Consider the following 27,931-nt stretch of genomic DNA (forward strand, 5'->3'; position numbering starts at 1 on the left):
CCAATCCTGAATGCTCCCACTCCATAGCAATTCACAAATACACTGTATGCCCAGAGTGTTCTCAGATGGGGCTGTTTTAAAGATTTCAAAAGGGAATTAGATAAATATCTTAAAAGGAGTCAGCAACAGGGGTGCGTATGGGGAAAGGCCTGGAAAGTGAGCCTGAAAGGGTTGCTCTTACACGAGCCGGCAGAGACACGGTGGGCCAAATGTCCTTCTTCTGTGCTGTAAATTTCTATGGTTCTGTGTTGAGGCTGATACCCTGATTTTGTCATTCTGCATGATTCTTTACTCTTGTTTCGAATTTCCCGCTTAGGACTCGGAATCCCTCGACACCTACATCCAGAACACTCTCTCCGCTCTGTACCCTCCGTTCGAAGCCACTGCAGCCACCGTCCTATGGCAGCTCTTCCATGTGGTCGAAAAATCTTACCGTGGTGATGGGCTCCGCTGTCTGATTGATTTCCTGGTCCCGGCCAAGAGGATCTTGCAGTGCATTCAGCAGGACACGTGTGTAAGTAAAAAAAACACCACAGGGAACAGAGGCCAGGATTGTTCTTGCCTTTGCAACACATAAAGCACACCACAAAATTCCCAGGAGTCTTGTGGAACCGCGCAGCACCTATAATCTGTCAACAAAAAAAAGTGGGTTTAGCCAGAGTCCTCTTTCAATCCAGAAGCACTCATGTGTGCCGTTGCAAACTGATATTTAAGCAGGTTTCTGATTTTATTTGTGTGTGCAACTGCCCACAGGATTTGTGTGTCTGAACATTCCTTGGAGAGAGGAATATCTTTCTGGTTGCTAATGGTAAAAGCCTTGGCAGGATTATGTGTTTGAGATATGGGGGTGGTAGGGAGAGAACCACTTTATCCAGTGATTTACTGAACAGGGATAATGAATGCTTTCAGGTGCAGACCAGAATGTGTGGACAAAAGATGAAGGGGTTGGTAATCTTTGTGTATGCCCGCTTTCAGTATTTATTAGCTGTAAAAGCATTTCTTTTGAAAACATCAAAAGTGCTAATGTGAGTCGGTGATTCCATTGGATCTGTTTAATCCAGTTGTCAAACCTCTTGCCATGAAGGGTATCATCTTGATAGAGTTGTATTCCAAATTGATTTATTTTATTTTCAATTTTCTCCTGTCCACTCCTCTTGATGGGGATCCAGTTTCACTGGCAACAACTGACTCAGGTACCTCACACAGTTATATGTGTATGAGCCTAGCTGTTGACTGCCAGCAGGCTATGTAAGTGTAGTTCTGTAGCTCAGTGGTCAGAGCACTTGCCTCGCAAACGAGAGATCTGGGTTTGATTCCTGCAGGGCAAAACCTTGGGCAAGTTTCCTTACTCCGCACGGCTGATAATAATCCCTCAAGAAGGAAAAGAACAATAATAAATCGGTCACTTCAATCCACGACTTTTTGTGGGACACTGCTGTGCGCAATTGGCTGCCGCGTTTCGCCCACAAATATACAGTCAATTCATTTTACAGTATATTCTGTGAAGCGCTCAAGTGCAAAGATTATTTTATCAGGGAGAGAGTGTGCATTCAAAATTTCCTTGTGTTTGGAAATGTGTACCACCTACACATTGGAGACACATGGATATTTCCATGTGTAGGTGGTATACATATGTAGTCTGCTCAGTCTGGTTTGGATACTCTTAACTATGGTGATGGATTTCCGCATGTGTTAGACAATTGGCTGACTAAAAATAAATCTGGGTTGGGGTGGATGTGGGATCAGGCTCAAGTGTTTTCTCCCGAACTAAAAACTAGTAAAACTGTCTGTAAAGAGGAGCCTGAAATTCTCTGGATCTGATGATAGTCTTAAGGATTAAAGCTTCTTTGCTCTATCTGATTGGCACAGTAAACGTTATCTCATGGAAATAAAGAACTGTACTGCTTTGAGAAACATCTGTCCAGAATTTTATTTATAAAGCATTTGAGGAGTACCAGGAACGGCAGTGTTTCCTAGAATATGGCAGGACAGAGAGTATCAGAGGCAGGACCTGTATAGAACAAAGGGTTGTTGTTTGGCTGGTAATATTAGTTATAAAATATGAAAGGAAGTAAAATGAGCTTGATGTGTCATCAAGATTAAAATACAGTCTTGTTCCTTGTAATCAATAGGAATTGAAAGAAACCAATAACAGCAAAGTGCATGAACATAGCACCCAAAAAACAGTATCTAAGATTAGTTTCGCCCACAAAATATACAGTCTCTACACTTTACAGTATATTCTGTGAAGCGCTTTGAGACGTCTTGTAGATGTGATTTGGCGTTATATCAAATGCAAGGATTATTGTTATTATGAGTTAAGGGAAAACGCAGTCCATTATCATTGGCAGGTCATCTGCCTGCTTTATCGTGATGTTTGGTTGACTTTCATTTGGAATTTGTGCCTCATCAGGGAGGATATTGTATTTGTTGCTTGGGCTGCTTTTGCTAAACTGCAGATTAATTTGCCTCAATGATCAGTGCTGGCCTTCTGTCCTGCCTTTCACCAGGAGCCATTGATTCATGCTACATATGGCCCCACAAACAATGCTCACCCTCCAGGACCTCAACTGAATGACTTCTTCATGTCAGAACCTAGAAGGGTGCGTGTTGGCGGGTTATTCAATTATAGTGGTGAATGGAGACGGGGAAAGTGTAGCCACCCCCGAAACTTGTATATTCACCTCCTCAGACAAGCACATCTTCTGGCAGGGAATTGCTAGATAGTGAACACAGACGAGATCTTTGGCTGATTTAATTCCTGTCACAGCCAAGAAGGGCTGAGGCCAAATAAAATGATCCTGCCTCAGCTAGGATCAACTAACTCAGCCCAACCAGGCACTGAATTTGGCACCTTCAAGATCTGCATGGTTTAGTGTCAACAGTAATCTGCATGGTTTACTGTCAATCCACGACCGTTTGTGGGACACTGCTGCGTGCAATTGGCTGCCGCGTTTCACCCACAAATATACGGTCAATTTACTTTACAGTCTATTCTGTGAAGCGCTTTGAGACGTTGAGAAGACGTGAAAAGCTCTATATCAAATGCAAAGATTATTATATTATAACAGGCAGTATGTTTACCAAGCGAGCCCTCAGTGGAATTTAAATTAGGCTTTTCCCACACAATTTTCTTCCTCATTGCTCGATGATGGTGGCAACTCCAGCTGGGGTCCCACTGCTATCTCTGTTGTATTATTCCTCTTCGTGTAGTGCAAAACGTAGCCTTCAGTGTCATAAATATCACTAGCAATAATGATTTGGAAGCAGCTTGGGTACCATCCTTCTGATAGATAATAAGGCTCCCACCCCTTTTAACTGGCTGGGAATGGCAGCCTTACAGTACCCACAGCATGAGAATGAAAACGCCTCAGCTCTGTGAAGTTCCCATCTGCACACAATCATCCCATTCACAGCACTACACAAGCATTTTAACAAGGCTTTTACAGAGGGGGTAGGATTAGAAGTGCAAGGATTAACGCACAACTGCTGGACAAAGCTCCATTATTGGAGCCTTGCTGTCTCATCTCAAGTTATTGCAGTGTACAGTAGGCTCTCCTTTGTGAACATTTACAGTTTAATCATTTGGTAACTGGCAGGAACCTTATGATCGAGCAAAAATCCCTCTAAGCAGTGAAGCTAGTAATGATCCAGATATAACTGAATAAACTGGGCCATGATAGCACTAGCAGGAGTTTTGTTCCAGTATATTTCAGAATGCTCGCCAATCTCAAGCCTGGCATTTTATTGAGTGATCAGTTCATTTGAACATAGCTACTTCACTATAGATTGCTGAGTTAGTGAACTTCCATCTTGTTTGGCAAACCATTAAACCATTTTATTGCTCCTATTTTTCTCTGTGAGGATGAAAATGTTGTAGATTTGTTTAACTCATTCCATTCCATAATTTTCGCCCCTCCCCCAAGATGTATTGAACACTACAGAAAAAATTATTAAAACTGTCCTTGAAGTTTGTCTTTATTGAACTCTCTTTGCACTTGGTATAGTGCCGTTTAGAGGATGTCCCAAACTGCTTCACAGGATTTATTGTAAAATGCTTTGTGGATATTTTTAATTTGTAGTTGCAAGAATGTAAACTTTTTTTCTTTTCAATTTATATTTTGGCTGGTTAGAATGAAGACATTCGATCTTATACAAATTATATGAGGGAGAAAGGAATAGAAAGGTATGGGAGGAAAAAAGGAGTGTACTGTAGACTCGTGGAATATAAACACCGGCACGGACTGGTTAGGCCGAATGGCCTCTTTCTGTGCTGCACTGACTGTACTGACTGTGCATCCAATAGGGAACAGAAGAACATGTTTAGGAATAAATTAAATTTTAATTGCCATGTTCGTTTTGATCTCCTGCAGCCACTGTTTCCTTGACCAAAAGAACAGACTGGTGATCGCTTTGTTGGCCTCCGCCCCTATGATTCGACTGTTGGGAGCTGACTCACTTTACAACCTGTTCCTGTGGCTTCCTCAGACATCCCGGCCTGGTTCATGGCCTTGTCAATTATTGTGTTGAAAGCTCCAGCACACTGTACCACAGGATGCAAGAGCAAGGTTGAATTCCACACGCTGCCTGTGTCATGATGGGAAGCTACAGAGAAAAAAGACTTTTATAATACATGGTTTGAGGATCATAAATCCAAAGCCAAAATAGCCACCGCAAAGTCACTTCCTGTGCAATGCGCTTGCAAGCAATGTGCACGAAGAGTGGCTGAGGCCATTTACTGATAAATGGCTGACACTGATTTCACTTCCATGGCTCTTCACACATGCGCCAGCTACCAGCCCTGAAAAATGCCCAGTTTCCCCATCGACAGGTCCCCACCGGCATCACTTCCTGTGTGCTGCATGTGTACACTATAAGCAAGCGTTTTGTGCATGTATCAGGCATGTGCAGTGTGCAAGAAATTACGTCAGTTTAACCCGATGACAGAGAAGGCTGCCTGCTTGTGGTGCACACGAAGCTGGACGGTCTGTGTGGCAAAACCAGCTGCGGGTCCTCAGGGCACCTGCTTACAAGAAAGCACCTTGTAACATGATTCTACTGTACTTAGCCATTGCTTCCCCTCCTGTAAAAGAAAGCCATTCATCTGTTGCACCTCCCAACTTATTAGAACATGAATGGCAGTGAGCAAACAGCTGCTATCCAGTCAGTCTGTTGTCTAAGAACTGCTCTACTGTCTGTCTGGTGTCTGAGAGCTGCTTTCCTCTCTATCCATCAACACAGATGTACTTTTCTGTCTGTTGTATAACCAGATATTCCTTCACTTCCTTCAGTGTAAACAAGGCTCTTGACAGAAATCACTCATTTTTTATTTCTGAGTCATTCGTTGTTAGGAAAGTCATGAAATATTTACACTCTCGGGGAGATGAGTGCACAGGCTTTGCGTCTGGCTGTGCAACACCCTGTCAGATGGGCTTGTTGATAGTGTCATGAAATTAGTGGTTAGTGAGGCAGACAGTGAGCCTGAGGTATAGCTCCTCAGGGACAGGTGCTTTGAGCCAGCAAGATTCCTCCTGTCTTTAACAGAACAATGTGAAAGGCAGCGATGATGGGAATGCGGTTGTCCTCTGCGGCTTTGTTAATCCTCTTCCCAATTCCCGAAGCAAAGTGGCACACTGCGTGAACTCAAAAAAGAGCTTTGAGATGGCTGTCTCTGCTAGCTAAGACGGCGCTCTCGTTTAATAATCAGAATAGCCCATCCGTTTTGTGAAACTTATCTGGGCCAGATGGGAAGACCGTGTTCCCGGGACTAATAAGAATGCCATTTGCATGAAAGATAGCAGGGAATGATTCTGCTGTGTGCACATTCCCCGTGTTCTAAATTAAGAGTGTGGCCAAAGGGCAAACTTTACTTCAGAGCTGTGATTGACACAATCAAGTCTTGGGATCACGCGTTGAAACTTTGCAGAAAGAGGCAGAATTCCAAATCAGTAAATGTGCTGAGTGGAGGGGGAGGGCCGAAGGGGAATTGGTGGCCAAATCATCACAACTGCAGACTTTCATCTTTGAAAATCTTAAGTTTAAATCCAATCCCATTGCTAGGGGATGTAAGCCTTCATTAAATGACTTGCTGTGGGGTCGTAAGTAACGTTGGTGACTTATTGGCAATCTGTGATCTCGTCTGCTTGGTGTCAACCTGCGCTTTGAGGGCCTTAAGGTGGGCTGAACTCAGGGGATGGAGCCATCTAGAGTGCAAAATGTTGGCAAAATGCTGACCATAGAATATACTGCAAAGTGAAACTTTGAGAAGAGGCAGAATTCCAAGTCAGTGAATGTGCTATCGGGAGGGGGAGAGGAGGGGGGAAACACAGCCGCCAATTGTGCACAGCAGTGTCCCACAAACAGTCATGGATTGAGTGCATAAATTATTATTATTAATTATTATAATATATTTTTTGAAGGGATTATTACTCCTGAGAAAGCGATCTGCCAATCGACTAACATTCGAGTTACTACTTACTCCTAGGTAAACAGAGGCATGTGGAGTAAGGAAACTTGCCTAAGGTGTCACCCTGTTGGACAGTCAGGGTGGATGTTGAGTTCTTGAAAACTGAAAGAGTAGGATTGCAGACAAAATTTGTGGTTTGTCAGCCTGGCTCAGTTGTTAGCACTCTCACCTGTTGAGTCAGAAGGTTGTGGGTTCAAGCCCCACGTTGTAACGTGAAATTTATAGTCAAAGCTGACAATCCAATACAGTGCTGGGTTGTCAGAGGTGCCATCCTTTGAATGCGATGTTAAACTGAGCTCCAGTCTGCCTGTTCAGGTGGATGTTAAAGATCCCATGACACCATTCAAAAAGAGAAGGGAGTTTCCCCTGGTGTCCTGGCTAACAATCCCCCGAATAAAATTGGGTACTCAATTCATGGCTGTTTGTGGGACATTGCTGTGTGCAAAATTTTCTGCTGGGCTCACCCATATAATCATTATTAATAGGTTTATCTTTTAGCTTTAATAGAGTCTCTGAGTTAGTATCAGTGTCACATTTGTCAGTGGTTCAATGTCACATGCATTCAGTGACTGCAGTATTGAGAGATTGAAATGATGGAGCAATACTCAGGAGAGCACAGGAATCCACTGAGATTGAACAGAAGCTGAGATCAATCGGGAAGAAATGGCTAGTGATGCTAAGTTTAGATTTTGAGAACCTGTAGGTTATCAACAGTGGCAACCCTAGGCTGGAGCACTACTGCACGCTATCATAGCTGGGTAATAGTCTGGAGCAGAAATTGATGTTTTTCACCTTAGTTGACCTCCTCTTTCTCATTCCTCTCCTCCACTTTCTAGTCACTTTTGTCTCCTTTTGTAATTATGCTCATCACTTATCTTGCATTTTATCTGCCTGAGGGTAGCCATGGCTGATATCAGTTGAGCACATTACTCTATTTCTCAAAATGTTTCTGCTTAATGCAGCAGAGTATCCTTTCACTAAAAGACTCATGTTACCAGGTAGGAACTAGAATGAGATCGCCACGCTTTGCATGTCTGTGCAGAGGAGTGTGAGGTAGCAAGTAACAGATCAATACACTTACACTCTGAATGTTAAATACAAAAGGGGTAACCAGGAAAGAACACCAGAACACTGGATTTATTTAACGAACAGCGTGGTGCTATAGTGGAAAAATTGTGGGGTTGGTATTCCAGGAGAGTGAGATCAAATGGGCTGATAAACTGTTTTTGAAGGGATAGTATTGCATTGTCTGGGCAGAGTCCATGGAAAATGGTATTCCTGGAAATGAGCATTCCTAAATACTCTCCAGTATGGGGTAACTGCACCTTTAATAGATGATCCATTTTATGCTCTTTCAACCATTTCATCAACCACTTTGGTGTCATATTTTAAACCAGAAATTGTTATATTAGTTGATAGCGCTCTCGCCTCTGGGTCAGAAGATTGTGGGTTCAAGCCTCATGTCAAGACTTTGAGCTCTTAAGATAGGCTGACATTCCAGTGCAATGCTGGAGGGTGTACTGGATTGTTAGAAGTGCCATCCCTCAGATGAGATGCTAAACTAAGTTCTCCTCTGCTTGTTCAAGATCTCATGGCACTATTCGAAAAGAGAAGGGAATTTCACCTGCTGTCCTGGCCAGCAGTCCTCCAGATAAAATTGGTCACTCACTTTATGGGTGTTTGTAGGGCATTACTATGCGCAAAATTGGCTGCTGCATTCGTTTACAAATGCACTTTGCAGAATATTGTGAAGCCCTTTGAGACCTTATGGACACTATATCAAATGCAGGAATTATTTATTTTTTTAATTGGGACTTCTGGTTTGTGGCAGAACTTGAGGGATTTGCTCACAAATGTGCTTAACAAAATTGGGACCCAAATAACGGTAGAGAAGGGGTCAATTTGCAGTTAGTGTTTGCCCTTCAATGTTTTCTTAGACTTTTGAACTCTTTTGCCAGTCAGGAAAATGCCTGAAGGTTTAAAGATAATTTGGGAAAGGTTTAAGGATAATGATTTGAGGCTTACTGCAAAACTTCCTTTAAAATATTTGGATCACCATTTTATTTAGAAACTTTGATAGTATTAACACAATTTCAACTTCCCACAATGATGTTTCTCCTTTTTCCACAAGATTTACTGTGGAATCAGTGAGAATGCATTTTACTAGTGAGAGCAAGCAGTAAAATCTCACTTATAATGTGTAAAATAATTTAGAAGATTCCTTAAACATGTAAACCATTCGTTCTGGATTGAAAGTGCTGCGCTGTGTTGGGAATGTGAAAAACAAGCTTCTGTTAACTGGGGATGGAGAATTGCTTTTAGCTGCATCATGAAGCAGAGAGCTTGTAGGCAACAACCAAATCCACAATAAAAGCAGTCAACCAGCATTGCAACATTTCCAATGCCATCTCCTCCCCACCCCCTTCTCTTTCTTGTCATAGCCACTGGACCGGAGAGCTTCATTGTTCCACTATGGATTTTATGAGTTTAGAATCAGTTGAAAATTCTAGCGCTTGACAGGTTGTTTTAACCCAGTTCTGGTTGGGTTGGTTTCCTCTGAACCCTTAATCACCTCAGGTGAATTCAAGGGAATTTGTCTATTTGTTAAACATTTCCTAACGGTAGACTCGGCCTCTGAGCTGCTTTCAGGGGTCCTGTTCCCATGACTCGAGACTGCAAAGTGTGTCATGTAAAACCAGCATTGCACAAGTTATCCTGGTAAGTTGTGTTATCTCAGTAGATAAGGAAGCAGCTTTTCAAAGTAGGAAATTTGTGGGGCATTGCTGTGTGCAAATTGGCTGCCGTATTTGCTTACAATACAAACAGTTAGCATCCTCTATAGTATATCCTGTGAAGTGCTTTGAGACAGACTTGTGACATTAAAGATGATGTATAAATGTAAGAAATATTTTTTAAAATGGGAGACGGGAGCAGATACATTCTTAATGGGCCACAGTATTTTATGTGAAATGCAGAGATTTCGAAATGCCAGTTCTCTGCTTGCTGACACAATCAACCGGTTCCTCTCCTCAGGCTCTCATCCACTCCCCCTCAAAACCTCTGTCATCATTCGTCTCCTAAAAAAAACCTATCCTCGCTCCCTACAACTTCACAAACGTCAGTCCCATCTCACACCTGCCCTTCCTGGCCAAAGTTTTGGAATGCGTCATTGCAAATCAACTTTTCTCACACCTCTCCCTCCACTCCCTACTCGAACCCTTCCAGTCTGGTTTTCGCCCTGCCAACAGCACAGAGACAGCACTCAGCCATGTAACGAATGTTGTCCTCTCTCTCTCTCTGCCTCCTTGTTTTCCTGGACCTCTCCATCACGTTCGACACAGTCAATCACGCCATCCTCCTCCTCTGCCTCTCCTTCATCCACCTCAGTGGGACTGCGCTTGCATGGTTCGAGTTCTACTTAACAAACCGCCAACAATACAATTCAACAAACCTTTTTTTTTCCTCCTCCTCCAACTCGCGCCCAGTCACCTACAGGGTACCCTAAGGCTCCATCCTTGATCCCTTTTTTTCCTTATTTATATGCTCCCTCTTGGTGATATCATCCACAGAAATGGGGTCAATGTCCACTCATCCATTTTGAAAAATGGTTCTGTTCCTTTTGAAATTGCAAAATACAGTGAATGCTCGTGAGCCTATTGTAAAAGTGAGACAGCATTGAGTTTACGGTAGCTGGATAATATCAGTTGCAGCACCAGTAGACTTTTTTTCCCAATAAGATGGTTGAGAGAGGGCAATCACACATTACTTTGACATTTCAAACACCGGCTGAATTTTAGAGTCTCCAGGTGTGTATGAAACAAATGAGAAGCTGATAACAGGATAAATCTGATTCACCATTCAATATTCATTCTGAGAATTCCCTACATTTGTTCTCCTGAGTCGCTCACAGAATTGTCTGGAAAAGTCTTGAGACTCCAGGATAAAACCTGGAGGATTGGTAACCCTACATAGAGCCTGCCATATTTTTGATTCAATTCTTTAGAGAGCACAGCCTATCATTTTTGACGTGGAGGACTTTTGTTGAAAATAAGCCTGCTTTAGAATATCGAATACAAAGTGGTAGAAATTCTTGAGTGTTGACATGTACAGTGTTGTCAAGGTCAGCCTAATGGAAACAGTGAAATGTTCTGAGAAAAACAGTGCCATGAAGTCCTGTAGCTCAGTGGTTAGAGCACTCGCCATGCAAACGCGAGACCTGGATTTGATTCCCGGCAGGGCGAAACCTTGTGAAAGTTTCCTTTCTCCACATGCCCGATAATAATCCCTCAAGGAAAAAAAATTATTTGCTCACTCAGTCGTGACTGTTTGTGGGACACTGCTGTGCGCAATTGGCTGCCGCGTTTCGCCCACAAATATACGGTCAATTCACAATATATTCTGTGAAGTGCTTTGAGACATCTAGAAGCCGTGAAAAGCGCTATGTCAACTGCAAAGATTATTATTTATTATTATTAACTGCTTTTTGGTCAGCTAGGTGTCTGATACATGCAGAAACCCATCATTATGCTTAAGAGTATTCCTCCAGACTGAAAGTTCCACATGTGTATTGCAACCACGTATGGGAATTTCCCTGAACCTGGAATGGATTGTGCACTCTCTCCCCGGAGAGATGCATCCTGCGTGCAATAGACCGCAATCTCATAATGATTTATAATTGCCAATTCATAGGCGCTACAGCCTGCAATCTCATTAAAATGCATAGAGCTGGGGTTACGTTTTTTCCACATGAAGCAGTAATTTACAGGCGGTAAATGAGACTTGACAAGCTTGAATGATTTATTTGGTCACTTTTCCCCCTGAGTCACACCTGAAATCAATGTCACTTGTTGGGATACAGTTTCACAGGCACAAGTTTACTAGCACTCACCTGCTGTCTAAATGAAAAGCATTTCACTCTTGAGTATGAATTACCTGGATATGTGGTAGACAGACCCAACAACGTCCCCAATGACAAACTTTGTGAAACCAGTCGGCTTTTGGCTTGTGGATTCAGTCTTTTGATTGTGGAGAAGTGTAAGGGGTTATATCAAATGCAAGGGTTATTATTATTATTATTGGTGGGCCAATGAGAATCACTGCCTTCAGGATTGCCAGAGTGGAGAAAATTGACCAAATATGTATGTCAGGCCTATTATGTCCCATTTACTACCTGCAAATTCCTGTTTGGTTTTAAAAAATGTTATTCCAGCTCGGGACCACTGAATTCCAGTAAAGCTGGGATCCCACTAAACCAGTGGTTGAAAGTCTACAGCTGGGAAGGAGTCAAAATTATTTGGCATGATCTGATACCGAGTGCTACAACAGACCTACAAGTGGTAAAACCCAAAGCATGTGCACGCGCTGGTGCTCAATGTTGCCATTAGATCAAGAATTTGTCACCTTCTGCACAAAAATAATATTGAACTACAGGAAGGAAGTAGGACAAGCAGCTGCAGAGCTGTGAACAGCTGGAATTTAAAATGAACATTTAGGTGCAAATACCAGGGCTGTTACAGCACTGTGAAAGGCTAGTCACGGACTGCTGTTCTTTGCCGAGAGATTCATGAAGTGCATTGGTAGGCGTGTGAAATCATTTGTGCAGCTGCACTTCAGGCTGTTTATTTTTCCAGCAGGATATCAATGGAGCGTAATAATGTCGTGCAAAATTTTTATACTACTCCCACTTGAACCGTAAAAAAAACATATAATCGTTGACTTTGTTCTACTAAATCTGTGCAGGACGAGAACACTGCGCTATATACAGTACTAGTAGGAGTTGTTGGCAGTGTTAGTTTGAGTAATTTGGGATTATGAATTTAGAGTGTTATCCAAGAAGCACATTGGCACAATATTAAAGGATATTGATTTAAATGTTATTTTTTTCCTGCTGTGTATGGTACTAAACAACAACAACAACTTGGATTTATATAGCGCCCTCCACTCTGGACGGCGTCTCAGAGCGCTTCACAGTAACAGATCTCGGGGCTGAGCCAGGGGGATGGGGAGGAAGGTGACCAAGGGCGCGGTCGAAAAGAAATGTCTTCAGCAGAAACTGGAAAATAGGAAGAGCGGGGGCGAGGCGAAGGGGGTGAGAAAGGGAGTTCCAGAGCCTCAGGGCATAGTGGCTGAAAGCACGGCCACCGAGGGTGGAGCGGAGGACTCGGGGGACAAGGAGGAAGCCAGACCCGGAGGAACGAAGGCAACGGGCACTGTTTTGAGGAGAGAGGAGGTCAGAGAGGTAGGGGGTTGCAGAGGAGTGGGGAACAAGCCTAGATGATAAGTCAGCTTTGATATGACAAGCCATATACTGGTGGATCACAGTGTTATTACAGGAGAGACTCTCTCCCCTCTTTTTCCCCTCTCACTCAAGTCTGCTACTCTTATCGATCCAACATGGGCTTGTTTATTGGCATTCGCACACTTTAAGGAAAATCGTAATTTAGCCAATTTCATGTTGTATATATTGTACGTCTTAAAGGTTGCTCTTAATTCATTACCACAAAGTGCATCCACTATGATCATCGCTTGTAAATCAATACAGTATCCGAGATGATGTAGTAGGGGGAACGGCATCTCCTTGAAGCTGAGCTGGCTCCAAGCTGAAGAGCTTGGCAACGTAATGTCAGAATCGAGTCAAACCTCTGTGGTCTCGGTTGTCCAGTTCCTGAGCCAGATGGGTCTGCAGTACTCCAGGGCACGGCTGGTGACAGACCAGCCAGATTGGCTCATCGACAGGGCTTGGAAGGCAGACTGGAGCAGGTATTCTTCCCATTTGGCTCCTGTTAACCTGGCAAGTCAAGGTCGTAACAGGTAGAGTGGTCCTAGCTGAACAAGAAGCAGGAGGCTTGACAGACATTGATTTCCAACAGAAACTATGCAATTTTGATTAGTTAAACTCCAGCAGTATCTGAACGCAAACTCTGGGTACACCAAGTCTTGACTCTCACCAATCTCTTTCCCATATTCTCTGGAATTAAGTAAACAGGGTGCATCCCTCCAGGGAGAGAGTGAACTTCCATTCCAGGCCCAGCAATACTTCCATAAATACTATGAACTGGCCTGGCTCAGGATCTAAACTACTGAGAGTGCCACACAGAGTTGAATTGATTTCGACATTCTGTTGGAAAACATGTCACCTTGGAGCCAGTTCAGCTCCAGTGAGTCCCCACTTACCTCCTCCTCAAGGAGGATAGTCACTATTTGGTCATTTAACATCCAACAATTGCAGGTTTGAGCTCTCACTAGTTGTATGTCAGTTACAAGGATGGATAAGGCAGACAGCAGCAATGCCATGGATTATTTGACAGTAATTACTTGTGAAGAAGCACTTTGGGACATTACATTGCGATAAGCTGTTCTAAAAATGTAGCTACTGGAGAGATCAAAACAGTGCCACTCTGTTTTTCTGTCCCTCGTGAATGTGAGAGTGAGCACAAATGATTTGCTGAACGATTTCCAGGAATAGAATTGGTCAGTGAAGGGCAGTAAACACAGCCAATTACAAGCATTGGTTAATATCTAATATATTCCTTTTGATTGTACAGCTCTTATTTTACAATCCTTGGTTGGACCTATGTTGACCCAGTAACATGCCAGTCTCTTCCTTTGCAGGCCAAGTATGCAGGCCTTATTTTCCGTCATGAAGGCTGGCCGTTGTGCGTGCATGAGAAGGTGGTGGTGCAGTTAGCCTCGCTCCACAGAGTCCCGCTCAAGTTTGGAGACTTCTACATCCAGATCGTGCCGCAGGGGAGCCAGGCTGCAAAACTGGTGCTAAAATGTCTCTCCAGAAATGGGCAGGCTATAGAGGAGGTTGTGGTGCCCGAGTGCCTGTATGGGAATGTCTTCACGATGGAATTCCTGGAGAACATAAACCTTGAGAGGAATTGCTGTCTGCACAGCTGTCTGCTGACAAGTGGCACAGCTGTTTTGAGAGTGAATTGGAAGAACATAATCAACCCTACTTTTGTTAGCAGGCCCAAAAACACGCCCGATAATTTTCACTCTGGGCCTGTTGGCCATGATCAGTTGATACACATCAGCACCAGCACAGAGAAGATGTCTGAAAAGCTGGAAAGCAGCGACCCCCAAGAACATTGTACTTCAGACGATAATATTATGCCGACTGCAGAATCAGAGACGTCGGAAGATAAAGTGGATCTCAGGAAGGTTCTGCCAAAGGTTGTTCAGTCTCTGGAAAATGATGCTGGAAGAGAGTCTTCCGAAGACAGCAGTGAGGTCACCAAAGGAGATCATGCAGTGTCTCCAAATAATTCTAACAGCACTGAAGGGACTCTTGTGGCATCTCAAGTTCAATCCAGTGATTTGCCTGCAGAGAGCCCCACAATGAAAAAAGATACCCTGGCAGTGCCTGTCCCCGAGGGCAGGAATGTCACAAAAATGGTAACTTTTGCGACTGACTTAAGTAGCCCTTGCCCACGAAGGACACCTCAAAGGGATTCTGTAAATTTTGAGACAAGACGCCTCTTTCGGAAATCATACATGGAGGCGTTGCAGAACCCAATGCAACTAGGCTTCAGCTCCAAGGAGTCAATCACTGAGGAAAGTGCGGAGCAGAAAACTGAGGTGTCAGCACTCACTAATGAAAGCTTGAGGACATGCAATACCAGAACAGGTGACAAGCAAGGCAGGAAGTGTGAATCTGCAAGTGGAAAATCACAGACTAAAGAAGGGAGTGAGAACGCTAGCAGCAAGCAACACTGCCAAGCTCCGATCAGATCTGTCACATTGCCCGAATGTTTCTCTGCAACCGATAACAGAGCAGGACGCAGGAGGTCCAAGTCCTTAGATATGGTGTACAAGAATCCACAGGGCAAAGTTCAACGGACAAGAATCTCTTCTGGTGATTCATCAAATAGGAATCCTAAAAAATTGTTAAATGGATACCCAGTGGAAGGACGGAAGCTAGATTCTGCTATGCATTCTTCCAGTGCTGAAAGCAGATGCAGTACAGCAGGTAAATATATTAAAGACAGAGCCACTGTTCATTGATTTACAAATATATAAACATTAGCAAGAAAATGCATCTCCCACAGCTGTCATTTACACATGAAATTTTATTAAAAAATAACAACCTTTGCATTTATTATAGCGCCTCTTACATCAAAATATCTCAAAGCACTTCACAGGGATTTGCTGTCAAGTGTATTGATTGTGGATTTGTAAACACAACAGGCAATTTGCACTCCGCGGTATCCCACAAACAGCCATGAAGTGAACGTCAATTTATCTGAAGGATTGTTGGCCAGGAAACTGGGAAAAACTCATCGCTTTTCAAATAATGTCCTGGATCTTTCATGTCCATCTGAGCCTCAGTTTAGCATCTCATCTGAAGGACGGCAACTGCATCAATTCAGTGGCCCCTCCAGCACTGGATTGGAGGATCAGTTTAGACAATAAGCTCAAACTCAATGTGGGATTGAACCCACAACCTTCTGAAGTGAGTGCAGGAGTGCAACTGATCCAAGCTGACACATAATTGTTGGCTTCATAATGGTTAAATATGGGATAAGAATTGAAAAGAGTGATGCAATGATTCGTACGTCAACAGACTTCTGCCAATGGCAGTCGATAAACATCATTTCACGATTTACAATTGTTTTGCCCTACTTTTATTTTCCGCCTCTACCAGTTTTCTCCCCTCCTGCTGATATAGCTGGCAAATGCTATTGCAGGCTTACATAAGTGCAAAGTGTTCCCATTCAAATGAGCATTTTGTGTATGTGAGCTGACATCAGCGGTCATGCTGTGTAATATTGCTTAAACATTTTGTTTCCGCCCCACCATTGACAGCTAAGATTTCAGCCACTATTCACCGATTCTCTGACACTTCCTCCCTAAATCCCTCTGCCTTGCCCCCTTCTCTACCTGTCTATAAAAGCCTTTCAAAATCTTCTTTGACCTTGCCTGTAGCCATCTCCTCCTCTCTTACCTTCCCTGCTAGAACTCCAGCTTCATCTCTGTAAAGTGCTTTAAGACTTTACCCTATGTGAAAGGTGCTATATAAAGGCAAGTTGTTAAGAGTCTCTCACAGCCTAGTGGGTGAAACCAATGCCTGTGGAGCACAAGACTACACAGATGAAGGTTACACTTTTGGATCCATCGTCTTTGGTACTATTAGCCCCAACTCTCTGGAAAGGAGAGGGGAAAATCAACCAGGTCTCCCACTCCTTCCCTATCCAGTGACCCTGAGTGAAATGTATCGAATTATTGACACCAATAAGCAAAGACAGAACTCACCTTTGACACCTCCTGCATATTTTTTTTGGTCAACTGGGTGTCTAAAACATATGGAAACCCATCACCATTTGGCAATTTTTTCCTCTCTACCTCTTTCAGTTGTTGGCAGACATTTTCTGTCAGCATCCTTTGTGCTTAACAGGCACTATCATAATCTTAACCACATGCATTCAGTTGTTATTCATTATTGATATTCGTTCTGGCATTTCAATGTGTTTTTCAATGTTGGTTTCAAAATCCTATCCACTGGGATAAAATTCCACTTAGGTTAAGAGTTACTCTTATTAGCATAATATTTCAACAACAAAAAACATAGTCACTGTACTTTAAAATATATACTGTCAAGTCATTTGGAACATCCTCCCAACGTGAAATAAACCATATCAAATTTAAGAATAATTGTTATTTATTATAATTATTTCAAGAGTGTTCAGAATTTGTTGAATTCTTAAATAGTCTTTAATTTTTAATCTGGTTTTCTGTAGGTTTCTTGTTACAACTACAGAAAACAAGATTCAAAGTTCCATCTGAATTTAACAATTTTCCAAATTCTTCACACACTTAAACGTTACAAAAATAGAGGAAATCTAGATCCTGATGGAATTTCTATCCACACATTCCAAGGGCTACTGCACATTGAAGGTTCCTCAGATGTGCTATGGATTATTTAAGGCTTGCAATATTACTCGGACTAAACATTCAGTAATGCAGGATCAGCTGGATTGCAAGACCTAAAACCTGAGTAAACCACTCTGACATGTCCATTCTCTTTTACTTCTCTTGAATGAGTTAGCATGAAGATTCCACCTGTCAGAACCACTTTAATCTGTTGTCGTTCTGACATGAAGATAGGCCTTAAATTGTTTCAGAGATCTGTAGTTGTCAGCTGAATAGCTTGTGTGTGTGTAAAAGGGAAAAGACCTTTATCGGAACGCTCACACGAGAAGGCTCACTTTATGGGGAAACAATGATTCCCTTGCATTAACCTTTGATCTTGTCCAACTGATTCAGCTTAATGCTGTTGGTGCAATTACAGAGGTCACATAGCACAAAAAATAGCAGCATACCTTTTTCAAAAAAGTATTACCAGCTTTGTTTAAGTGCCTTTAAATAGAGTCATCATTCAAGTTTGACTTTGGGAGTCTACTTACTGTGAATCTCCCTGTGTTTATTACAAAGATTGTTGAGTCTTAAGGTGTCTTTCAAGGATTCAACACATCTCGATTTTTATCCCTCCCCAAATTTATGAAAACAGATTGAAGTTGATGAATATTTTTTGGGGGAACATATCTCATCAGTGTTATTTAATCACAATATTGGCTGGTGGAAGCTACATCTATCTGTGAAGATAGAAGTTATACCGAAGGAGTGAGACAGCTATCGCTCATTTGACACAAATCCTCAGAAAGTAGAGTACCTATTTTTTTCAAGTAGTGGTCATGTCTACTGTGTGCAATTGGCTGCCGTGTTTCAATCATAAAGTATACAGTCAATTCACTTTACAGTATATTCTGTGAAGCGCTTTGAGACATCCCAATGACATGATAAGGCACTATATCAAATGCAAGGATTATTTTTTTTTTTCAATTGGACATCTGGTTTTACGTGGTTCTGGTTGATTTATGGAAGGATGTATGATGGTGTAAATACAAAAGGACAAACAACCCTAGTATTTGACTATGGGAGATGATTACTAGAAAGAACACTTTATTTGTTTTACTTGTGTTTTACCAGATGGCAACATGAGTTTTATCTCGAATCGTCCTGAAAAACGGTTTTCAGATACTGTTGTGTTGCCAACGAACCTGGGTAAGGAGAATGGCACAGATGCCACACTGAAAAATTAATCATTGTATGTTGGGTGCTGTGCCCAATAATGTATTAATAATGTAGATTTGCATAAATTAGCAGAAAGAATTGTCCTGTTCCAGCGTGTTTATCTCTGTGCTGTCATGACTCATTTATCGTCGTGCTCTCGTGACATTACCCAATTGCACCAAATCCTATCACTTTCCGCACAGGTTCCTCTCAGAGCTGCGCGAGGGAAATGCGGAGGAGGGGCAGCTGCCAAGCAGTGCTAAGCCTGACGCCTGCAGCCACCGAGACGTCTTCTTCAGTGCCTCGTGGTGAGGTTGTGCTGCAGGCCCAGCACATCGCACAGTCCTGCACCGACCTGCCCACCACGGCAGCAAAGGTCAACTCCGATCTGCTGCAGTCGGGGTTTGCTCAGTTACCAGGTGTGTACACTCACAGCCTTGACAATGGATTTAAGATTATTTTGGGAGCAGTGAAAACAAACAACAACAACAAATTACATTTGTAGAGCGCTTTTCACGTCGGGATGATGTCCCAAGGTGCTAGACAGTCAGGGTTTGGAACCGGGATGGAGGCTGGGATCAGGAAGGGTGGAGGGCATGGAGGGGAGGGGTAGGAGGGTGACCAAAGGCGCGTTCGAAGAGAAGGATCTTGAGACGGGCATTGAAGGAGGCAAGTGATGGAGCGAGGCAAAGTGACTGTGGGATGGAGTTCCAGAGGATGGGAAAGAAAGACTGAAGGCCCCATCGCAGATGCTGGGGTGGACCGGGAGGGAAAGAAGACGTGGCAATAAAATAAAAGTATCATTAAAAACAATATGATAAATACTGGAGGGCTTCAAATTAAAACGTCTGTGAATTAAGTTCCTGTTTATTGTATTACCAGAAGAACCCACAACAAAACTGAGAACACTGAATGATTTGAAACCAAATGTTGACCGTGGTTAGATGCCGTCACATTGTGTTTTTTCCTAAAATGATATTGAACAAGAAAAAGATGATTGTCATACAAAATGCAATGTAATCAAAGTGCACCTAATGGTTACATTACCTAATGGTTACCTAATGGTAAAATGGTTACATGAGAAGCCATCAGCAGATGCAGCTAAATTATAAGACTGTCTAGTAATTAGAGTTTAATCACTGTCCCAGTGGCCAGGGCTGTAATAGCAAACCTGAGTTACCCTTCACAAAACATGTTCTTCATCAGGGCTGGGCAAAACTAAAGTTGCGTTGGTGGGAGGGGTGGGAGCAGGGAGAGAATTCACCCAACCTTTGTCACCCACCACACCCTCCGTGACTCTCCAAATCCATAACACAGAGACTCCTCTGTTCAAAGTCACCAACGATATCCTCTGCATCTGCATCTGTGTCCAGCTCTGTTTGCTCCTTCTTCTCCTCGTTCATCTTGCTACCTTCAGCATTATGAACCAATCTATCCTTCTTCACCGTTCATGCGCCACCTCCACAGTTCTGTCCTTTCCTGCTTCCACTACTTACTTATTTTACCTACCTCTGTGACCATATTGCCCGTCCACTCCCTCTGACCTGCACTGATCTGCTTCATGTTCTTCATCCACTCTGCAGTCTGATCCATAAGAAAAAAAATCTGAATTCAGTCATTTAAAAAATCTTAAATTTCCCCCAAATTTCATATTAATTGGCTCTCATCTCATTGTTGTTTGTGGGAGTTGCGGACCCAGATTAGCTGCCACTTTTGCCTATATCACAACATTCACTGCACATTTCTCATCAGTCTTTATTTTGTAAAGTGTCTTGTGATGTTTGTTTTTACATCAATGGCACAATATGAGTGCAAGTTATTATTATTGTTTTAATAATAAAGGAAATCGAGACAAGGGTGGTCGAGCTGTGATCCACGTGTGTACACGCAACATCAGCTGGGTGAACTCAAACTGCAACAGTGCAGAGGTGACCCATCTACTCATGTACTACTGCACCATCCCCAGGTATGACTTCCACATGTGGTCGATTCGCCATGTGCTTCTGTTCCGTCCCTAACCTCTAGCTCAGCCCTCAGGAGAGGGAGGCAGAGAATGGGGTGGTTAATTCTACTTCAACCAGTAAATGCATAAATCCACTGTGACTAAATGTTGAAATTTCTGGTGATGAGATAGGGAGGCAGTAGGTTGGGAAAGGGGTAGTTACATTATTTTTTGGTGATTTTATTTCTTACTCATTTGAGAAATTATACCTTTACCTTGTTCAAGTACAACAACTTGCATTTATACAGTGCGTGCGGAGTGCTTAACAGCGGTCGAGCTTGATGCTGAGCCGGAGGAGAAAGAGAAGGTGACCATAGGCATAATCGAAGAGGAAGGACTTCAGGTGTGATCTGAAGATGGGCAAAGAGGGAGCAATGCAGAGGCATTGAGGCAGGGAGTTCTACAATTTCAGAGCGGTAGAGGCTGAAAACATTGCCTCCGATAGTAGAGGCGAGGGCATGAGGGACGTGCAGAAGCTTGAATGAAGCCAGCTGAATGGAGAGGGTGCTTAGAGGTTTGGGATGTAAGCATGTTGGAGAAATGGGAAGGAGCTAGGGCATGAAGTGAGTTGTAGGAACCCACTGGGGTCTAATTTGTGTTAATTGTGAAAGGATGTTAAAATATTGAATGCTAGACCTATCTATTCATATCACACCAACCAACTTAGCCTCCATTTGGATGCCGATACCCTGGTGGCTGCAATCAGACTTCACAGGAATTGGAAATAAGACTCGATCCGACGGAAGTTCTCGCAGGTTAGGGCAAGACACATCCGGGTATGAGCTGGGTATTTATGAATCCTTGCAAACTAAATCCCAATGTCAACACTAAACATTCCTGGATCGGATATCGAACCTGTTAATACTGAGTAAATCTTGACAACCATACTTCAAAGCACAACCACAAAATATACAGTCAATTCACTTTATAGCATATTCGGAGAATCGCTTTGGGATGTCTCGACGATGTGATGAGGGGCTGTACCAAATGCACGGGTTATTATTATTATTGAGCCTCATAAGAGAGGACCAGTGTAAAATTTTCCATCTCTCACACCAGCCATCATTGAGATCTCTTGGAATGAGAGTGCTAGGTTGCTGAAATATAATAAGAACTTTTTTTTGTTCTGTGGGAGTGCATCCATCTGAAGCTGAGCTGAGACTCCCCAACCACACATTATATTCAACCTCCGCTTAGCTCAGAGTTTCTGGGGTAGAGACGGGGAAAGAGCAGGCAGTTGCAGCTCTTGATTAATATTCATATCCTTGCTGTTAACCAAGAGAGGAAACTTTCAGCACATCAGCCTGGGCGCAGTTAACACTCAAACATAAATGTGCAGTATGTTAGCCGATACTTCACTAGAATCTCTTAAATGCATTTGGGCGAGGAACAAAACATACACTCAATTATTTTCCTAACCTCAGCACATCATTTCAGCTGTGTGCTAAAAGGATACTGAATTTGTCAATAAAAATGGTCACTGTGCTTGACAGAAATTACCATAAAATGATTTGGAAAGGTGCTAAAAAAAAGTCATTTGTTTGTTCTTTCTTTCATGCTTTCCTTGAGAAGCACAAATCAATGAATCTGCTACATGGAGTCGACAGATCCGAATAACCCCCAAAGTAGCTTCAAGTTCAAAAACTCTTCACCTTGTACCAAAACACAAATTCTGAGTCAAACAGCCTCAGCAGCAAAAAAATAAGTCTGTTTGCATAGTCAAAGTGGCTGGAGTGCAGGTGTGCTGGCTCAGGCAGCAACTGATGTCAATGCATGTTTCCCAATCTGGAGATTTAGAAAACATCTGTGAATTAGAAGCACTTTACAACTCTGGAAAACAGAGGTGCTGCAGCAGATCAAACACTAAATGGAACTTGAAGCAGAAAATGGTTGAACATTGTGTTTAAAAATAAACAAAAGTTCACTGAATAGCATTTTGTTTCTCATTTTGCCCCCTGCAAGATAATAGTAATACTCCTTGCATTTGATTTTAGTGCCTTATATCGTCAAAACATCTCAAAGTACTTCACAGCACTTTACTGTTAAATGTAGTGATTGTGTATATGTAGGCAAATATTCTGTCTTTCTATTGCTTTTCTCAACAATGCCCAAAATTTATAATTTTTTCTTAAAAATTACGATTGTGCAAAATTGTGGAAACATCATAATTCAGCCTTACTTTTAAAGTTTGTTTGTCACAGTTCTTAACACAGGTCGGCTTCCAAATTAAGGCTGAATGTAAGAATTTTCTGTACTTTTACACAATCTTAAATTTAAAGGTAAAATCTCCTACTTGTTTAAGACAAGGAGGAATTTCGAACTTTCTGTCTGGTTCAGTTTCACTCTCAGCAGTAAGGGTAGCAAACAGGTTCACACTCACTTACAAAATGCACAGTAACTACACTTTGCAATACATTCTGTGAAGAGACATTCTCCTGACTAAAAGGTGTATATCAAATACAAGAATTATTATTCCTTATTAAGGTTACCAACTGGGTCTGTGAAAATAGTACCTTGTTCAATTTAAAATTTTGGTGTAATCAGGGACCCCATCACAAATATTGATTTGATAGCTACTTGCATTGTTTCTTCTGTGGAATTATAAAGGTCACTGAGTATACAACAGCAAGTCCGACCTTAGTTTCTGCAAGTCAAGACAACAGTGTAATAGACCAGGCAATTTGAAGCTTTATTTCAGCTTGAAAACATATGATTTGATGTGTTCCAGAACACTGGTTCTGCTTGATGAGAACATTGTAAATTTGAATAGGGTGCAGTGCAGGCTTGCTTTGAAAAGTAAGTGTTCTTTGCATGTGAAGCAAACAGTAATTGCACTGCAGACTACACATTTTAGAGACTGCCAGGGCCTGTAAATCAATCTGAACAACTTCGGCAGAGCAGTCAAACTGGAATTCGTTCAGAATAACGTATAGATGGAGACCAACAAGGGAGAAGAGAGTGAGAGAGAGCACAAGCATAATTCTCAATTAAATACAAGAGCGAAGCTGGGTTGATACGATTAACTTTGTTCTCCCAGGAGAATTTTTTACACTCTAGTGTGTCTGTTTGCAGCTATGCTTTTTGCCCAAGAACGGATTTTCCCGCTAATCTCAGCATATTCAATGCAGGATGTATGAAGTCAGTCAAATATTTGTTGGTATTTTTATTCTGTGGCAAGTTTTCACGTGCAAGTAAAGGCTCCTTGTCCTCTCACTTCAGCGCTACAGCTTTTCCTCTGAAGAGAGAGGAATTCACTGTGGAGGCAAAGCCTGAGAAAGGTTCAGCTAAATGAACAGCTGGGACATTTGTCCACGTTTCATTCCACGTTGTTGAGCTGAAAGCAAACTTGTAATGTAAAAATAAATGTTAATGGAGACGATTGCAAGGGGATGGGGGGGAGGTGCTTACAACAACAGCTTGGCTTCTGTAAAACCTTATGCAATGGATAGTGTCTCCAAAGCGTTTACAAAGATGATGTAAAGCGCTTTAAGACGTCCTCCTGACTCTATATAAATGTAAATTATTGTATTGTATTGTGGAGATCGTCCGAGTTTGAGGATGTTGAGCAAAAGTAGTCAAAAATAGAGGCTTCTAAGATGGTTTTTGAAGGCAGGGAGAAGAGGCATAGGGCGTGATGGGATTTTGGAGAGATGGACACCATTGCTGGTGGCAGATAAGGAATGAGCAATGCTGTATTTCTTTGCCTCCCACCCCAAGGCTAGATAGCCTGCCTGCATTCACTACCGAGGATCAAGCCTGCATAATGATTCAGTGGAGTGAGAATCTGGAGGGTCCTTGATAGCTATAGAACCATATTTCACTAGAATCCAAAAGGATTTTGAAAATGCCTTCAGAGGAGTGAGGATTGGCAGACAAAAAGCATTGGCGTTGAAACCATTGGTGGCATTAGCTTACAATGGGAATTTTCCAGCAATAGCTCTCGCCTCCAAGGTCAGTACATTTGCTAAGCAGTGGAGGAAAGGCAAGCTCGCCCAGTAACGTATGCTAACAAACAAATACTAATCCTTGCATTTGATATAGCGCCTTATCACGTCTTCGAGACATCTCAAAGCGCTTCACAGAATATACTGTAAAGAGAATTGACTGTATATTTTGTTGGCGAAATAATAAATGGGCCCCGAGGGGAGGAAAGGGACACAGGAGAGGAAATATTGGCAAGCGGAGCTTTTATTTATAATAATAATAATCCTTGCATTTGATATAGCGCTTTTTCTTCTCGACATTTCAAAGCACTTCACAGAATAGATTGTAAAGTGAATTGACTGTATATTTGTGGGTGAAACGCGGCTGCCAATTGCACACAGCAGTATCCCACAAACAGTCGTGGATTGAAAAGAACGAATTTATTGTTGCTTTTGGTTTTTTGGAGGGATTATCATTAGGCGTGTGGAGTAAGGAAACTTGCCCAAGGTTTTGCCCTGCCTGGAATTGAACCCAGGTGTCTCGTTGGGAAGTCTGATTAGAGTTTAAGATCAGAAAATAACTAACAACATGACAAGCTGCTGTATCATTATGATACCAGGCAAGTTTTCTAGGAGCAGATGATGGGGCCGGGTGAGAGGGAGTACTGTGTAACAAGGCTGCGGAGGGTGCAGGAAATCTGCAGTAACCTATTTTTGATTCCATGTGCCGTGATAAGATTTCTGACCTTTTCAGAGTGGTAAAGAATAAACAGCAGAGCTAAGATCTTCGCCTTTGAAGCAGTACAACAGGAAATGCACAAATATTTCCCTTGGAATTCACCATTAGCTGTGTTGGTCACGCAGTCTGTCCATAACTCATTTGTTCCTCTTGTCATGCCTTTTACAGCTTGCCAACTACAGGCTGAAATTCCACTTGGTGCTAGCCTGTAAAACAATTTTGTCCCAAAATTTAAGATTGTGTAGAATTGTGGAAAATCCTTCAATCCATTCTTAATTTTGAAGCCGGTTCCTTTTGAAAATTCCAGAAAACCGGCTTCCAAATTTTAAGGCAGAATATGAGCTTACAGGCTAAGGCAAGGTGGGCTCAGAATGCGGGTAGTAAATGCAGGTAGTAAATACCAACTCCAATACCCCTGCACAATGGAGAGATAAGTAAGTAGGAACCCAATTGTTAGTCGATTGGCAGATCATTTCTGACAATCGACTAATTCCTTCAAGAAAAAAAATTGATCTCTCAATCCATGACTGTTTGTGGGACACTGCTGTGCGCAATTGGCTGCTGCATTTTGTCCACAAAATATACAGTCAATTCACTTTGCAGTGTATTCAGTGAAGCGCTTTGAGACGTCTCGAAGACGTGATAAGGCGCTATATCAAATGCAAGGATTATTATTATTTTTTTTATATGGGGGAGGTATTACCTTGGATATCTGCCCCTCAGTTTGTAAACAGTGGCACTATAACATGGAAACCTTATTGGGATTGTGGATGCCCCTCATAGGAGGGTGCATATATCCCCTGAAGAATGATGCAGAAATCCCTGTGCTGCAGCCACCACCGTGGTCAATGTCATCTCTACTTGCTGCTCAGCTCACCGGCAGGAAACATCCTTGTGCCGTGCGAGACTGAATCCCTTCCTGCTCAGTTTCCTCTCATAGAATATCCAGGCGCCCTCATCCCTGACGGAGAGAGTTGGGGGGGGGGGGGGGGCGGGGGGTGTGGGAGGTTCAGACTGCAATACTAAAGTCAAAATTCCTGACTTGTTGCAGCTGACACAGACTGAGCAAACTCACAAAAATAATCTCACAAGTATTTTGTGAAAAATAAACAAATGGCTTGTACAGTGTTTATACAGTTGTTGTGAAAAATCAAGTGCACGAGGGCAGAGTTTGAATGGCCAGTATTTGATATTTACTTTGTAATAAGCTTGTGTTGTGTCTCTGCTGCAGGAAGGAAGTGCGTGAGCTGGGACTGACTGTACTGCTGGATGCCCGAAGGTGTCAGCCTGCACTCGTCTTGTGTAAAGCTTTTACTGCACTTCAGGTGAGAGGTCACTGTGAAGTCCTTATGACTAGAATTAAATTTTCCGCACTTGGTTCTGGAAGTTGATCAGTGCAAAGATTATTGTTTGGCTATTTAGCTGGTTGATAGATCACAGCGCAAGTGTTGATCCGGACCTAGCACACAGACCATTTATGTTTCTTTTAATATAACAGTTCATCCATTTGATAGAGTACCTAGAATCTCAAAATACTTCATAAGTAATTACACTCAAGTGCTTTGGGTGCATACTTGTTTCTAGACACGTCTCAAAATGCACCTCTGTGACTTGCTTTCAATTATCTTTCCACTCCCAACCTACTCTGCTCTACTAACCTCTAACTCAGGTGCCCATCCAGCATTATTAAGCTCTTTGAGACATCCTCCCACTATGAAAGGTGCTATATGATTGTACATTGGCTGATTTGATTTTGTTGTTCCATGATATCCATCCCAACAACTTTAAAATAGGGTGTTTGTAAAATGGGCCCAGTGCCCTGCCTCTACCACCCTTCCTGGTAAACTGTTCTAGCTTTGCTGCCAATGAATTACCTTTGGTGTAAAATAAATGCTTCCTGTTTTCTGTTCTAAACTTGCCGTTCGCAACCCTGCCCTCTTGTCCTGCTGGTCTCAATAAAAGTATTGTTCTGGGTTTACTTCTCTATTCTGTTTAATATCTTAACAACCACTTTAGGAACTCTTTGTGTTTTAAGGTTAGAATTTCTAGGCTACACTTTTTTTGCAAAGTGTTCCGTATAAAGCACAGCAACTTCAGAAAAATCTCAGATGGGTTTCGAGCTCTCGAGATCTGGAGGTTGTTTGGTGAGCATTTTGAAGATGGTGTGGGGGAGTTTGTGGATTTGTTTATCCGATCCAGTAAATTGCACCAGATTTAACTTTGGAACTTGGCAACTCTGCATGTGGCCCTTGCTTTGTTCCTGTGTTTATAGCCAAATGCTAGATCACTATCACCAAGTGCAGCGTGCCCGAGCTTGTTTATGCAGCTTTATATAAATCCGAGTTGTTTCAGTGTTCACTGGTATTTGTTTGTGCTGCTATTTGTTTCAGGTTGCTTTGGGTAGATGTGTTTTATCTTTGTGACACACTTCTTTCTGTTTTCAGCCTTTTCTGAGTCCTGCTTGAGTATTGTGCTAATCTTATTTATCCCTTTGCTTACATGTAACTTTATAGTTTTAACCAAAGCTTGCTCCTGTTTATCACAGAGCATTTTCCACAGCTCACTCATAACTGTCTCTGTTTTTTTTCCCTTTCACTTGATATTGCTCCAGGTCAGTTTACCCTTGAACTGAAAGATAACAAGGAATGAAAATCACTGGCAGAAAAAAAGCACCTCACACTGTAAATGGCCCTTTCTGTAGGGAATCGTTTTTCCTCATATTGACT

The 27,931-nt window shown here is 42.3% G+C and overlaps 1 protein-coding gene across 2 annotated transcripts in view; it reads left to right on the top strand.

The window, feature by feature from the left end:
- The window catches only part of zgc:158766 (uncharacterized protein LOC100009641 homolog), a 112,308-nt gene that overhangs the window by 46,251 nt on the left and 38,126 nt on the right, over positions 1 to 27,931 (top strand). Inside the window, exons 2-7 of one of the 2 annotated variants that reach the window (XM_042331766.1) lie at positions 317 to 514; positions 14,078 to 15,440; positions 18,458 to 18,532; positions 18,745 to 18,960; positions 20,384 to 20,507; positions 26,437 to 26,530. In XM_042331766.1, coding sequence (XP_042187700.1) covers positions 317 to 514; positions 14,078 to 15,440; positions 18,458 to 18,532; positions 18,745 to 18,960; positions 20,384 to 20,507; positions 26,437 to 26,530 — 2,070 coding nt within the window. The remainder of the gene's footprint in view (positions 1 to 316; positions 515 to 14,077; positions 15,441 to 18,457; positions 18,533 to 18,744; positions 18,961 to 20,383; positions 20,508 to 26,436; positions 26,531 to 27,931) is intronic. The other variant, XM_042331767.1, reaches the window with a different exon arrangement.

This window comes from Callorhinchus milii, unplaced genomic scaffold, assembly GCF_018977255.1.
Source record: "Callorhinchus milii isolate IMCB2004 unplaced genomic scaffold, IMCB_Cmil_1.0 Scaffold2, whole genome shotgun sequence".
Classification (NCBI taxonomy): Eukaryota; Metazoa; Chordata; class Chondrichthyes; order Chimaeriformes; family Callorhinchidae; genus Callorhinchus; species Callorhinchus milii.